We start from the raw sequence: 16717 nt of genomic DNA on the forward strand, positions 1-16717 counted from the left end.
TGTTGTAATTCTTACCTATAGAAGCAGAAATAAAATGATTAGTTTTATATGACTGATATTTTAATTACAGGAAACAATTTTTGAAGTTTCTAATTTCCAGTTGACAAACAAGATTATATATCCACATTTCTCTGTCACCTTATAATACGATCACAGTGTAAAAAAAATAAGATGCAAACAGCAAACTTAAATTTGCAAAGTGAGAAGACTATGATGTAAGATAATACCAGAGAATAAATTCAAGTAAAGAATAAGTCTTCAGAGTAACACTGAGGCCTGTCAGTCTGATTATTATGTAAACTACATTATAAACTGTATTTGAATTTTCTCCACTAGATATGCCTTCAGAATTCGTTTATGAGTTTGAGGAGAAATTCTGTCCACTCTTATTTTTTTGGGGGGGTCACACCTGGCGATGCACAGAGGTTACTCCTGGCTCATGCACTCAGGAATTACCCTGGTGGTGCTCAGGGGACCATATGGGATGCTGGGAATCAAACCCAGGTTGGCCGTGTACAAGGCAAATGCCCTACCCACTGTGCTATGGCTCCAGCCCCTTATTTTTTTTGTTTATTTATATATTTTTGGTTTTGAGGCCACTTGCAGCTGTACTCAGGGCTTTTTCCTGGCTCTACACTCCAGGATCACTTCTGATGGACTTGAGGGACCATGTAGGATGCTCGGAATTGAACATGATCAGCTGTGTGCAAGGCAAACACCCTCCCTTACGGCTGTGCTATGGCCCCAGCCCGTGAGTCCCCTCTCTTTTAGTCATGTAGCTTTAGTTTCAAAAAAGTATGCCTAGACAACAAAATAAAGCTTAGAGATTTCGAACAAAAATCTATCTTTAGCAAGTGTATGCATAGTTTTTTGTAGTTATTGCTGCTATTTTTGGGACCACATCTGGCGGTATTCAGAGTTTATGCTGGCTCTGCCCTCAGTGTTCACTCCTGGTGGGGCTAGGAGGACCATATGGGATGCTGAATATTGAACCAGGGTAGGCTTCGTGCAAGGCAAGTGCCCTGCCTGCTGTACTGTTGTCAGGCCCATGTGTACATAATTTATATGTTCTGTCTGGCATTATTAGGAGGATCTCCCTAAGCAACAAAAAGTTGTTGGCATGGGAAGGTTAGATGAGACAAAGTATATCTCCTTCCTGGTACATTTGGCAGCTCTCACCTTTTCAAATATTATGTAATTTTGATTCCTCTACTTTAGGCTAAGTCCCTGAGTTTTAATGTAGGGAGGCATTTTGAAGTCTCTGCTATGGTAGGTATGACTCTGAAATAAAAGTCACTGATTAATTTAATTTTTCTGAGGTGCACCTTAACTTATTATTTAGTTTTACATGCATATTATGAAGACTACTTTGAGGGAACAGGTGAAGTGAATAGGTGAGAGCATTTTCCTTGTTCAAAGGCAAACAAATCATATGTTTTAAGTTGTGAAGCCAGAAATGTTGATTGCTGTTTTCTGTCTTGCCTCACGTGGAGCCTGTGCAGAAAGTTCGTTAGCTAGAGCTTAACAACACAATGGCTAAAGGAATGGAACTAACCACACAAATGTTTAAATTCCACGCCAGATCCCTAGCTACAACAGAGAAGAAAGTTCAAACAACAAAAACAGAGTTGCAAGGTCTGAACTTGTGTGTCACGGATACCTCTTACTCATCACCAGGCAGTTCTTATTCAGGGCAACGGGACCCTCCCAAGCAACACGGTTAATTGAATGGTTCTGAATCTTTTGGCTGCAGATAAACCAGAGTGACACATGGCTCATAAGTCAAACATTTCATTTTAGACAGCTGTTGGTTTTCTTGCCCAGTCTAATTGGGATTATTCAATCATTTTCTTTGAATGAAAACTGTTTGTAGTTACGGTAGAGACAAAGAACTGCAATTATGGATCTTGGAAGGTTAATTCATTATCTACTAAATTGAATCATGTATATAAGTGAGACTGTCCAGAGTATTTTATGAGCAGTATAATTATATATTTGCATATTTATGTATGGCAGTGTGTGTGTAAAAGTGGAATAACATTTTATCCTAAGTATTGTTTTCTGCTTCGATGGAACATGAAACCACATATGTAAGCAACTAAAAATACTGGCTAAAAAATGTCAACTCTCTCTCTCTCTCTCTCTCTCTCTCTCTCTCTCTCTCACACACACACACACACACACACCTAATGGTGATTAAGGGACCAAGTAGTATCAGGGATCAAACCTGGTGCTCAGGCATGCAAAGCATATGCCTCAGTTCTGTAAGCCATCTCCAAAGCCTGCATTAATATGTTGGAAAGTTGGCAAGGAATATGTAGAGGCCAAAACCTGGGTAAAACTGGAAACTTTGAATGATAGGCATGAAAGACCTTGAAAACATTTGCTTGATGATATGGATGAAGCTGAAATTTGGTTTCATTGCCATTTCCTGGAATAATAGAAGGGGCATGAGAAAAAAGTACAGGGCGCATCCAGGAGAGAATTTTTACTCTAGCTCTGAATGAAGATACAAAGGAGAACTTCTCCTCTGACTCCTTCAACCACAATCTATCCCTCCTTTGGATTTTTAACTCATTTAAATTGCCCAATAATATTCAATAAGGATTTTAAACTGCTCTAAGTTTACCCTGTTTGATACCCAACACCACAGAGCACCTTCAGCACTGTCAGATGTAGCTCTGGAGTCCACCAAGCAGTGCCAACTGTGGCCTGGGTACACCCTGCATGGCAGGGTCAGAGCAGCACCATACCTCAGGTCCCTGCATTGAACCACTGGCATAGTTTACTAAGCAGTGCTAGGAGTGGTTCCTGGACCCTCTGAAAACCAGCTGGAAGACTTCCCCTGAAAAGAAATAAGGAAAAAGAAATGTCGTGGCGGAAATAATGGCAAAATATTTGAGATATTAAAATGATCAGAAGAATGAGCAAATTTAAAATGTGTAAGAAAATAGAAAAGGTCTTGAAGATTGAGGTATAAACAAGATATTATCAAAACAACCAAATGGATTTGGGTATGATTAGAATATAACCATCAGAAATTAAAAAAAAAACTATCATTACAAATGCAAACCTCACAAATTTGGATAAGTATTTGTTAAGAAGTCTCAGGGAAGGATTGAAACAGACAAGTAGAGGACAAAGATTCCAGGGCAGAGAACAGAGAGGTTAACTGATGGTCCAGAGTGTCAGATCATCTCCTCCCTTGGAGGTATCTGCTAGTTTTGGGTGAAAGCGAGACCTGGGCTTTTTTTCTTGTGGAAGACAGACAAACCATTCGAGCTTCGGGCAATCTTGCAGCAGTGCAATGACAGAGATTCAAAGGGCTTGAAACACATGCTGGCTTCCTTTTTAAAAAACCTGACATGGGGCTGGAGAGATAGTACAGTGGGTAGGGCGTTTACCCTGTATATGGGTGACTTAAATTCAATCCCTGGCATCCCATATGGTCCCCTGAGCATTGCCAGGATTAATTCCTGAGTTCAGAGCTAGGAATATGTCTTGAGCAAACTGGGTGTGGCCCCCAAACAAAAACAAAATCTTGGCAAATTAAGAGCTGTCCTGAGTGAAAAGTTAAAAGAGCTTGTATGAGGGCCAAGGGACCCTTGAGTTCCAACCTCATGGACTCCCAAGCACTGCTGAGTGCAGTCCAAATGACTCAGTCATAACAGCATCTCTTTGCTGAAATCTTAGGCCTGCACAGCTGAGCAAAGTATAACCAAGAACAGCCTTTAAGTTTTACTTACCACATCTGGAGAGTCCCTTGCCCCCACCTGCCCAAAGCTTTAAGAATATCTAAAAGGGCCTTACTCTAGGTCTCAATCTCACTATTGAGGGTCCTAGGGAGCTATGTGATAGGAGAGGTATATAGAGAAAACTGTGTTTTACTAAATCTGCATCCCAGATTCAATTCAGCACAGTTCTTGATGATTAAGACAATCACCTTACACTCAATCTTCCCAGGAAATGCTAAACCCTCTCTGGAGGAAGACAAAGTCATCTGGAGGTTCAGGGTGTCTTCGATTCATTCAATAACTAGCAGGCATGCTAAGAGAGATGACCACCCATCTAAAGACCACTGAACAAAGAGACAGCACAGAATGATACACTATTCCAATGTCAGAGTCATTAGACATGGTCTTAAAGTAACTATCACTAGTATGTTCAAGAAAATAGAGTCAAAGGCAGACAATGAGTATTTCACTAGCTAATTGAAATTTAGCTAAACAAACCAATAAACAAGCAAGAGGAAATGGTAGAATACAGAAACAGAAATTAAAGAGTGAAAAATAGATTTAATAGCAAAAGTAGAATCAATGAAATGAAAAGTAATTCTGTATCACTGTCATTCTGTTGCTCATTGATTTGCTTGAGCGGGCACCAGTAACATCTCCATTGTGAGACTTGTGACGGTTTTTAGCATATTGAATACGCCATGGGTAGCTTGCCAGGCTCTGCCGTGCGGGTGAGATACTCTCGGTAGCTTGCCAGGCTCTCTGAGAGGGGTGAAGGAATCGAACCCGGGTCGGCATGTGCAATGCAAATGCCCTACCTGCTGTGCTATCATTTCAGCCCGAAAGGTAATTAAAAACATTAAGATCTAACACATAGGAATAAGGTATGAGGAATGCAGAAGAGGATAAAGGAGCTATATAGGAACATAGTGAAAAGATTAACATATAATTAGAGTCTTCGAAGGAGGGGTAATAAGAAAGTTCTCAAAGATTTTTTTCTCAAAGATTTCCTAAAACTGACAGAAGATACCAAGACAAAGTTTCAATAAATTCTATGAACTTGTTATACTACAAAGACCAGAAAAAATCCTAACAAGTAATTAGAGAAAACAGACTTTATTTTCAGAAGAACAGTAAGACAATTTCAGAAGACGACTGATTTCTCATTTGTGAAGAAGGGAGCTAGACACATTATACAAGTTACAGGAAAGTTTTCACGTTTGGCCATGCCTAAGTAATGGATCACATTTACCGAAAACTCTCCTTGCCACACTCCAACATAAATATCCCCACAAACCCCCAAAACAAAACAGTAACAAAAAGTAACAGTGAAAATATATGGGTCAATGGGTTTTTAGACTTTGAACAAGAGGTAATATGGCAGGATTCCTGAGGAAAAGGAAAAGGAATAGGAGAGCCCAGTGGTGGGAGCAAGAACGAAAACAGAGTCTCACATTCTCCCCGAGTTACAGTTACACAGTCACTGAGAATCTGTGGGAGGAACGTTCATTGGTTTGAAGAGTAATGGAAGGAGAGGGCGCTAAAGAACTGTTCTAGTTTTCCTCAGACTTCCTTTGAGTACTATGATGCACATTTCTATGAGCAAAGTACCCAGGCCAGGATAGGAGTCACCAAACAATGACCAAAATATCTAAGTAGAGTTACTTCATACCACACTGGACATCAGGTAGAAGTAGATTTTTCAAATTTATGCAAAAATTAGTGCTGAACTAGAGGCACTAGGGTCTATAAAGGCTTAAAACAGCCTAATAGGAATCAAACTGTATGAAATAATATAACTCTTCCCTCCTACTGTATCACTGTTATCCCGTTGTTCATCGATTTACTCAAGTGGGTACCAGTAATGTCTCTATCACACTCAGCCCTGAGATTTTAGCAGCCTCTCTTTACTTGTCTTTCCCAACGATTTGGAGGCTCATTCAGGGTCAGGGGAATGAGACCTATGGTTACTGTTTTTGGCATATCGAATACGCCATGGGGAGCTTGCCAGGCTCTGTAGTGTGGGCGGGATACTCTTGGTAGTTTCCCGGGCTCTCCGAGAGGTATGCATATATGTTTTACTGTATTTTGGGATATGAATACACGATGGGGAGCTTGCAAGGCTCTCCTGTAAGGGCAATAGACTCTTGATAGCTTCTCAGGTTCTTCAAGAGGGAGAACAAGGCTATTACATGTTGTGCTGCCGCAAAGCTTCCGGGAGCTTGGTCTTATACTCTCTGGATGTTGGTCATTGTTGGGATTACACAGAGCCGGGGGGCAGTTTGTGGGTGTGGCTGCTAAGCTACTGGAAAATGGGGGGTCTGGGTGGAGAAGGCTTAGTCCCAATCCGAGCAAGCTTGGAGATCTCAGCCCCGGGTCGCACGCACGTGAGTTCCTTGCCAGTCCCTTCATGCTTGAGGCTCGTCCAAATGTGTGGAGAGTGGCCTTGAGCATGGCTGTGGCTGGGTTCTGGAGGTCTTCAACTGTCAAGGCTCTGCTTGGGGCAGGGAGGGAAAGGTAACCTGTCCCTTCTGAGGGGCCTAGATGAAGACAGCTAGGCACGGGGGGCAAGAGACTCCGCATTGCTCTCTTCCGGGAGCTTGATCTTATAGTCTCTGGATGTTGGCCGTTGGCGGGATTACATGGCGCGGGGGGCAGTTTGTGGGTGTGGCTGCCAGGCTACTGGAAAATGGGGGATCTGGCTGGAGAAGGCCTAGTCCCAATCCCTCCTACAAAGCACAAAATATTTTAATGAATAATAAAAACTAACCAATAAAATAAAGCGTATCTATGTATTTTATGATTGCATCCATAAAAATTACCAGGTATGCAAAGCAGGAGAATACAATGTATGATAAGAAAAAGAAAACCACTAGAAAAACACACCTGGATATCAGAATAAATAAGAACATCAATGTAATTTTTATACAATAAAATTTATTAAATTTTATTGTAATGCTATTTACAATAATATTAATGATATTTTTAATATTCCAGAGAAAATATAAAGCATGAGAAAACTAAAGATATATATTAAAGCAATGAAAAAGAATCCAACTTCAACCTTAGGAAATGAAAAATATATCTTCAAAGAAAAATGCTCTGGATACGACTATGAATACATTAGATTATGCAAAATAAAAAAATTAGTAAATTTGAAGACAAAATAACAGAAATATCATCCAAAATGAAACAGAGGAAAAATATATTGGAGAAATATGGGCTATGTATGAATGAGCTGTAGGACAATTTCAAGCACATTAATACATATCGAATAGTAGATCTAAAGGGAGATAAACAGAGTTGGGGGGATAAAAAATATTGGGGAGAATGACTGAAATGTAGAAACGTTCAACAGATTTAAAACCAGTTCACAAAGTTCAACAAAACACAAGCACAGACACATGCAGAAATCTAACCCATATTACATCATAATCAACATAGTTAAGACTAACAACAAAGGGAAAATCTTTAAAGCAGTCAGAGGTCATAGAGTATTGAGAACTACAGTGAGAATGACAGCAAGAACAAAGTAAGTCAAAGAGAGCTGAGTAGTGTCTTGAAACATACTTAAAAATAAAAGCAAAAAACTGTTAACCTAAAATTTTCACTGAAGGCAAAATATCTTTCACACCTATAAAAGCTGAATTTATCAATCACAGTCTTGATTACCATAAATCACAAATTAGTTCTTGCAAAAGGAAAATGCTAAACACATGCCAAATATGATGTACTTATGTAATAAATCTCCTTGAAAGTAGTTAACTACTTAAGCAAAAATTCTATAACCATGTATATAAAAGGAACTAAAATGCATGATTTTAACATTACAAAGCTCTTAATAATATTTTTTATCAAGTAATATGAGTTTAGCAATGACCAGTTTTTGAATCTTGGCCCCCAAACAGCTACTCTCACCCTGAACCTGTTTAAGTCATGTATGTTAAGTTTTCAATTCTAAGTTCATTATAGGTACAAAGTTTGTTTGTATTTATATTTTCATGACTAGATAATCAAACACAACAGAAGCAGTGTTTTTAGATTCCAGTACTGGTTACAGCAATATTCTCTTACGCAGATCTTATAGAGTAGAGGAGGTTCGTCGAAGTAGTATATTTGAATCAATCTATTACTTACTTGTAATTATTTCTTGGGTTTGGAATCACAACTGGCTGTGCTTGAGGCTTACTCCCAATAGTACTTGTGGGATCTGGCCATTCCAGGGTCAAACTTAAGTTTTCTGTAGGTAAACCATATTCTCTGGAACTATTAATTAGGTATCCTGCATAAATCTATTATTTTTTAATTAAGATAATTTGATCTTAGGTTCTAAACATATTAATAATAAACACCAGTTTATTATTTAATATTTCATCACTATTTATTTTATATTCACATAGTTTTGAAGGATTGGAGCAATAGCACAGCGGGTAGAGTGTTTGCCTTGCATGCAGCCAACCTGGGTTCGATTCCTCTGTCCTTCTCAGAGAGCCCGGCAAGCTACCGAGAGTATCTCACCCGCATGGCAGAGTCTGGCAAGCTACTCGTGGTATATTCGATATGCTAAAAATAGTAACAACAAGTCTCATCATGGAGACATTACTGGTGCCTGCTCGAGCAAATCAATGAGCAAGGGGATGACAGTGAAACAGTGATACAGTGATAGTTTTGAATATAACAACCCTCTTTTGAAAGACTTACTTGGTTTTTAGATCACATTCAGTGGTGCTCAGGGGACGATGCGGTAGCACAGAATTAATAGGGCCTCTCTAAGGCAAATCTACACTCCAGGTTTTTGATATTTCTGTCCCAAGAACATATAATTATAAATTTAAGATCAGTGTGTAAGAGCTGCATTGGAATGTGTAGGATATGAATTCAGAGATTTTATGTGAATAAAACAGTAAACACATACTTAGGGACTCTTAGGGACTGGAGCAGAATATAGCCAGTAGGGCACATGCCTTGCACATGGTCCACCTGGTTAAATCTGGAATCCCAAAATGATCTCTTGAGCTTCAACAGGAGTGATTCCTGAGCACAGAACCAGGAGTCAGCCTGAGCACCGCCAAAGTATGGCCAAATACCCCCTCCTCCTTTGTCCCCCCCAAGCCACCCAAAAGATAATACATATTTTGGGAAGTAAGTATGTGCTTTAAAATGTACCTATGTTAATACTGAGATAATAAACTGACTGTTTCAAAAATATTCTTATATCCCATAATTCTATATTTAGAAAATAGTAAAATTTAAAATGTATTGATTCTATAAGGAAATATCAATATATACAGTGTTGTGTTTCAATGATTCTCAGAGGTATATATTTAGTGCAGCCCAATTCTATCTAAAAATCCTTCATTAAAAAAAGTCAACTTTTATAAGTCCAATTTAAGGTACATAATATAAAAAGAAAATAAAGCTTTTTCAAAAAATAGTTATTCTAGTAAAAGGATTACAAAAGGTTTGGTAACTTGAGATGCTATTCTGGAACGTATGCCTCTAGTTCAAATGTGCAAGCTCTAACTTAACAAATGTTTAAAATATTTGAGTTTTTAAAACAGTGCCAAAATAAACCACATCTTTTCTAGAGATGACATATTTAGCTAAGCACAAGCAATATAAATCTTTCAACCATTCCATGTATTTGTTTAAAAGCCTCAGAAAACCATGTGCATTTCTAATAAAACATGAACAAAATACTGAAATCACTAGAGCCTAACAGTTGACTTATAAATCAATTTTTTAAAAGGCAAATGTATTTGTCTGTGTAGATATATATTTATATGTATAAATATGTCAATAAAGAGATGAGTTGCAAATAACAGTTATCAACAGCAAATGATGTCATAAAAATTTGAGTATATTATTGTAAGGTTGTTGATAAGAGTAGATTAAAAATACAGGAGAGAAAAGACTGAAAATAATCAAGGGCTGTGCAAATTTGTTTTATGTTTTCTGTCCTTTGAACTATCCAGTTTATAAGGAAAAGTATATTATGTTACTCTAAAACTCAAATTGAGATTACAGCAAACTCTAGGCAACAGCTCTGAGAATTGGAATACTTTTCGAGGTGTATTATTAATGATTACATGTATAAGGAACTGATCTTTACTGAAGAAAGCTATTCAACACAAAAGAAAAAGATTTGAAACATTGTTGGTGGACATACTTTAAGAAATCAATTAGTAATAGCTGATTACATTTAATTCTAATACAAAGCATTTGTAACTTTTTAAGATGTCTCATTTGGAGAGGATGTAATAATTTGGGGAAGATGACCTATACTGAATAATAGATGTTAGGATTGTTATATAAATTTCAATTTGTAATATTAAATTCAATGAAAGTTGTATATATGAATTATAAGCAACGGTTCCTCTAATTTGACATTTTAGGCATGAGATGCTTGGAAATTGCAAATGTTTTTGTGCTATATTTTGTTTTTTATTAGACTTCAAACAAAGTAGCTCAAGAAAGTTTTGTCGGTCCTTTAGAGTAATAGGAACCGTATCTCTCCACTTACCTACATGATTTGAAAAGTGCTGTTCTTTCACATAGGAACCTGTCAACCGCCTTAATTAGACTTCAGAGAGGCTTCCATAAATGATCAAGCTAATTCAGATTTCTATGTTTTCATAGTCACTGGCTTAGGAGATGCTGTGATTCTCCTTTCTCCTGAGAAAATCCAGTTAGTTATTTCTGTAAATTCCCTGTTATTATTATATTTTCTTCTATTACTGATAGTTAAAAAAATATATCATTGTAGCCAGAGATGTAGCTTATTGATACAGTACATGTATGAGGTGGCCTGGATCTGATTTCCAGCATCTTTTCCTCAAGATTTCATAAAAATGATTAAAAGAAGGCAGTAATGAGTATGTTCTAGATTTGAATTCAGTGGGCTGATTACAATTCCTAGTAATTTAATGTATTAAAAAGGCAAAAAATACTTTGTTAAGCATTCTAATTATTCTGTCACCATATGATAAAGCCCTAACATTTTCCCGCAGAATAAATACAAAGAAATTTCTAATGTAGTAAGAAATAATGGCACAACAAATTATTGTATGGTAGTCCTGAAAGTAGGCAATGGCAGGTAATTTAAATATTAAAGATGAACTAAAACAATCATATGGACTTAGAAACTTTCCACTTGTCCACAAAATTTTTATTAACTTAATTGTTCCTTGTCTATTTCACCTTATTCCAGGAACAATAATTTCTACTTGTCTTTCATCTATTCAATCTAAAAAGATAATGATCACTTCTTAGGGCCAAACAGATAAGTCATTAGTTTTACTCATAATTGTATGTACTTGGAAGCACTACTATAACTTTAAAATATAATCTCCTAGAAAAAATGTATGGCAGGTTTGATTTTTATAAGTTCTTATATTTTATTATATATATTATGCACTGGAGTACTTTCTTTCACAACAAAAACTGAAATTTAAACATAGAGAATCGAAATGAATACTTAACATGTTGCATGACTTCTTGTCTTGTAGGATAGACGTAAGTTAATTTTCAAGTCAAAAGTGCCCCAGCCTATTAGACAAATTTGGCAATTTCGACAGCTTAAGTAAGATTTTAGATGCTTATTCAAATCCCAAAATAAAAAATACTGACAATATGAATTTAGGAGTACACATTATCAATATCCTCTTTTTATTAAAAAGGTTGAATTATCTGATTTGTAATAAACAAAAATTATACACTGATTAACATAATTTTAATGAACCAAAATCTTGTTAAAGCAAAATGTGCCTTTAATTATTAGCAGCTATACTTAATATCTGTTAATACTAACAAGGACTATATGTATGCATTGGAGAAAAACTATTATGTCTGATCACTTCTATTAATTAATAGCTGTATTGGAAAAAAAAGTATGTATTTGAAATTTTGACCTAAAACAGTGGATTAAGGTTTAGACAGTATTTACTTTGCTGCATTTTGATTCAGAAAGGGCCATATGTGAGATATGATCTTGAGCAACTTTACGGTCTTGTTGCAATACTCTTTCAGGAAAAAGAGCCATATTAAATACATTGAGATAAAATAGTTACCAAAAAGTTGCAACTTTCTACCTACCCAATTGGTAAGACTGTGGTTAATACATTTGGATAAATAACTCAAGTCAGCAGCAAAGTAGTTAAACATTTGTGATTTGATTTTATCTCAGTTTGGAATGTGGTTGAAGTGTCCCACTTCTAACAACTGTTTGCTAAGTTAAGGCTTTAGTGTTTACACAGTGTTGAATGGAGCAGCCTGGTCACCAGATGTGATCGCTTCCCCAGACTGTCGTTTTTTTTCAGTCAGATCACTGTCCTCACGGTCCCGGTTCCAACCTTCTTCCTCAGGACGTCCACCAGTCTTTCCAGCCTGAGTTGGGGGAAGGGAGGTGAGAGGAAAAAAAAGAATAGCAAAGTGTAAGCACTGTTAGGAATGTCTGGCTGAAAAAGGAGAGTATTTGCCTGTGACCAAGCAGGCAGCCCTGGTTGTCATGTTAAGAAACAAAGCATTACTGAAAGCAACAGACAGTGTTAGAGTGCCAAGTATTTGAGGTTAAAAAGCAGCAACAACACAAACTTTAACCCAGATATTCAGATTATGTCAGCAGTAGGTGATACATGCAATATATAAGATAATTATTTCAATATGTACCTACTTGAATTAAGGTTGTGCATGAATCATTTACTATGCAGTGCCAGGATGGCATATTAAACACAGAGCTGTTGCAACTGCTTTTACCTAAAGGAGTAATACCTAAAGGAGTACATGTCTCAGTGCAGACATATTATCAACTGTATACTTGTTATTCAACTAAAACAGCAACATCCTGGCAAACTGTACAACTTGTAGATTTAATCTCCCCCCTTCCAACTTGCTGCCCCCATCAAGTCAGCTGATTAAAATAAAAATATTAGGTGACAAGGTAGAAAAAGTTATTATCTCAGTGGTGTTAAAATAATTTAAGTATAAAATTATTTGATACTAATAAAAGTAGACTTTCTGTACTACATTTAAAGGTTACTATTTCTAAGTATAAGCAAGTGAGGAATTATATATATATATATTTTTTGTTAAAGCAACATGATTTTAGAAACCCATTTGTCAGTGTTCTTAGACTACTCTCGGAGGAATATCAGAATGACGTTCATCAGTGAGCTTTTGCTTCATCAAAAACGAGGTAATCAGACCACTGATGATTTTTTCCCTTTATTTTACTTAGTGAAAGCATAAAATCTCAACCCAAATTTTTCTTGATGCTATACAGAAAGAAATCTTTCTTATAAGTACACATCATATCCAGCAGTTTTCAAATATACAATCTTCCTTCCTCAAAGTCTGGTGAGCGACAGGGTCTAGTCTGCTCCAGCTTGCCTCATTTATATGGATCCATGCATGAGGGTTCTTCAAAAATAAACACTGCACAGAGCAAGATGCTAAAGGAATACGGGTACTATTAGGGTCATACACACTGGTTTAGATGGAATAATCCGTTGCAATCCTACACTGAAGATTAGCTCTAGTTAATTGGAAGATTTTTGCATACATTAAGAGTTCCATTAACAGAAAACGGGTATATAAAACAAAATAATTCAGTGCTTTCAGAAATGTAATGATGTTCAGCATAAAGAGGCAATCAACTTTTTTAAGCTATAAATTTATTACATATAAATTAAGCAAAAAACAGCTTCATACTGGTGTAGATTCACTAGATAATCAACTGTATTCGGAGATGATTCTGTATTAGTTGGACTTTTCTTAGTGATAAATACTAGTACTGTTTATATATTTTGAATATCATGATTCATAGTATTACATAAATCCTTTAAGCAAAGTTTCACTAACTTCACCAACTTGAAGGAGAGCAAAAAGGTCAGTGTGGTATTCAGTGTGTTGTTAAAATATGAAAATAACTTGGAATCAACTGCTAACAAGTGACTCTCAACTTGTTGAGAGTAGATACCAACCAACAAGAAACTGATGGTATTTTTCTAAATATACTGTAAAAATTAGAAAGTAATACTTTCAAATCAGTTAAATATTTCCCCTTCTCACTAGACACTGCTAATTAAGAACAATTCTCATGATGTTCAAATAAACCTGCCTCTTTAGACTTCTTATCTTTACAAGCTTTGAATCAATGGAGTCCCAAATTACTGTAATGATTTGCGTTTTCCTTCTATTTTTTACCATAGGCTCTTCTTCTTTTTGCTTCATTTTTATACATTAGGGCATTCTCCCACTTAGAACTCATATCTTGCAAAGGTAAGAGGTTAGGAGGAAATACTTAAATACTATGTTTTGCAATGTTTCTTCTATATTTGAACAATTACTAGATTAACGACATTCTCCGTTTATCCAAGTTGAATGATTTATGAAAATTTGATCTCAAAAATGAGAAAAATGTCAATTACTTAATTTTGCAAAAGCTTACTGACTCCTGAAACACAATGAAGAACCTATTTCTTCCTGCAAGGAAGGGTATACACCTGCCAACTGCGGATTCTGCCAACAGGAAGGCAGGCTTGTGTCTGCTGAGCACCTTGCAGGATTTGCCTGGAGGCTATTCTTTACTGTCTAAATCAATAACCTGCCTTAAAACATTATGTAGCTCACTAAAATGGGCTTCAATTGCCTTCCCCACTACTCAACAACAGCTCCCCAAGATTTCATGAAAGAGGGAAAGGGTTAGGGGTGGGATTAGAATTTTACTATTTTAAATAAGAGTAAACTGAGCACAGATAGACTTTTTATACGAAGTTCTGAGGCAAACAGACAAATCTGGATCACATTTTCTTGTTTTTCGTTCAAAGTTACTTCCTCTAGGGTGTGAAGTAACAGAAGGCTACTGATTTCAGATTACTGGTTTATGGATTATATGTTTTAATTATTTCATTAAATTCTTTTCCTTATGTTCTTACTCAACTCGAACTGAGTGTTTGCTAGTGTAGTTCATCTGTGATTTTAGTTACACACTAGAAGAAAGCAAATTGATGACATTGCACATAACTAGGGAATAATAGTTTCAAGCTATTATGTGTTGTGAAATATACCATTATATTTGAAAAATGCCATTATATTTTAGACAGAAATTTTATTTTCAACTGTGTTTCAGCATTCAGAGTATCTACATAACATCTGCGTACTAAAATGGACTATATAGCTTTCCATCAAGTATATGAACCACACTTTCTATTTACCCAGTTTTTACTTTTAATGAATTAATTCTGCTATATGTTTTGAAAGGCGAGTGATAATGAATACTGTGTGCTAGGGATCTGGAGAAAGAATTTATAAACTAATTTCTAACTCTGTGGAGGAGAGATTATTTGTTGACAAAACCAAAGCATTTTGATCATAGTCAAACTGCTAGTGAATCACAGAGCTGGGAGGCAATCCTAGGTTTAATGATCATATTCCTCATAGATCTGATGTGCTACATTGCTTCCAAAAGTATGGCAACTTTTAAGGCTTATCTCTGAATTCTTGTGGAACTGAAATACTCTTATTGATAAGATAATAGTATTTCAAAGTCACAAGAAGGAATTAAAACAGGGAAAAACCTTTATTCTCATCAACTGAATTACACTGAAATAAAAATGTCATTGTAGATTACATTTTTGAAAGCAAGTTTTAGATTTGCTATTTTGAAAGTAGAATTTTTCTTGGCTACACATTTCTTTTTCTCCAGAAAAAGCACTCCAACTATTTAGGCAATGAATAAGTCCAATCAAACATATCTACATTTAAAATATTTTAAAAGGAGAAAATAATAAAAGAAATTCAAAAGCGATAGGTCACAATTATTTCCACAGCAGAGAAGACAAAAAATAGCCTTTAAAATGTTTCACTACTGGTAGAAAGAACTCTATAAGAATCAAACAAAATACCAAAACAAATGACCCCATCAAAAAATGGGGAAATGATGAAAAGAAGACATATGACAGACGAAAAAATGTTTTAGGGAAATGCAAGTCAAAACAATGAGATATCATTTTGTACTAAGAACAAAGCAACCAATATTGGAATGCATATGAGTGAAAAAGAACCCTAATTCATTGCTGGGGCAAGTACAGCCTGGTCCAACATTTTGGGAAACAATATGGACAGAGCTTCAAAAAACTAGAAATTGAGCTTCTATAGAATCCAGCAATTCCAAGGGCCCCAAAACTCTATTCAGAAGAGGTATTTGTGCTTCGATATTCACTGCAGTGGATATAGTGCTATATTTACAGCACTATTACCCCCAATCTGGTAATAATGGAAGTGTCCAACTTCAGACGAATGATTAAAGCGATTTTGATACAAACATGCATGTGCAACAGAATACCACTCAGCTACAAGAAAATATGAAGCCATACAATTTATACCTATGGGACTGGATCCAGAGAGTATCATGCTGAGTGAAGTTAGAACAAGAGGAATAAAATAAAATATGACGTCTCTACTATCTGGGACATAAACAAACATAGTAAAGGAATAACAAATACTCAAAGGTAACAGAGGCTTAGAACAGTTTTTTTTGTAGGAAGCCGACCATGGGGGTGAAGGAGGGTAAGTAGAGGGGTAAGAGGAGAGGGCACTGGGAAACAGTGGAGGGCAGAGGGTGTGGTGCTGGAATGATTTATACAAAAATGCTACCACTAAGAGTATTGTAACCACAATACCAAAATTTTTTAAAAAACATAAAAAAATTTAAATATTGCACAAATGACTATAAAGAGAGTTGGGGACAGAGATGTAACTAGGTCTCATATTTGAGAGAGTAAAACTGGGTAGGTGGGTTAGCATGGGTGGGGTGCAGGGAGGTACAAAAAAACTATCCTCTGGGTACTCTTTCCCTGCTCTCTGGTCTTGCAAGAAAATTATTAGACCAATATATGTCCTTTAAAAGGCACCATTTAGGGGGCTGGAGCGATAGCACAGTGGGTAGGGTGTTTGCCTTGCACGCAGCCGACCCAGGTTCGATT

The 16717-nt window shown here is 36.4% G+C and overlaps 1 protein-coding gene across 4 annotated transcripts in view; it reads right to left on the reverse strand.

Annotated features, from left to right (window-relative positions):
- Window positions 1-11383: 11383 nt before the first annotated feature.
- MIPOL1 (mirror-image polydactyly 1) overlaps window positions 11384-16717 on the reverse strand; it is a 294074-nt gene continuing 288740 nt past the window's right edge. For all 4 annotated transcript variants that reach the window (XM_055133477.1, XM_055133474.1, XM_055133475.1 and 1 more), the window contains one exon: window positions 11384-12119. In XM_055133477.1, coding sequence (XP_054989452.1) covers window positions 12053-12119 — 67 coding nt within the window. In that variant the 3' untranslated portion in view covers window positions 11384-12052. The remainder of the gene's footprint in view (window positions 12120-16717) is intronic.

The sequence above is a fragment of the Sorex araneus genome, chromosome 3 (assembly GCF_027595985.1).
Source record: "Sorex araneus isolate mSorAra2 chromosome 3, mSorAra2.pri, whole genome shotgun sequence".
NCBI lineage: Eukaryota > Metazoa > Chordata > Mammalia > Eulipotyphla > Soricidae > Sorex > Sorex araneus.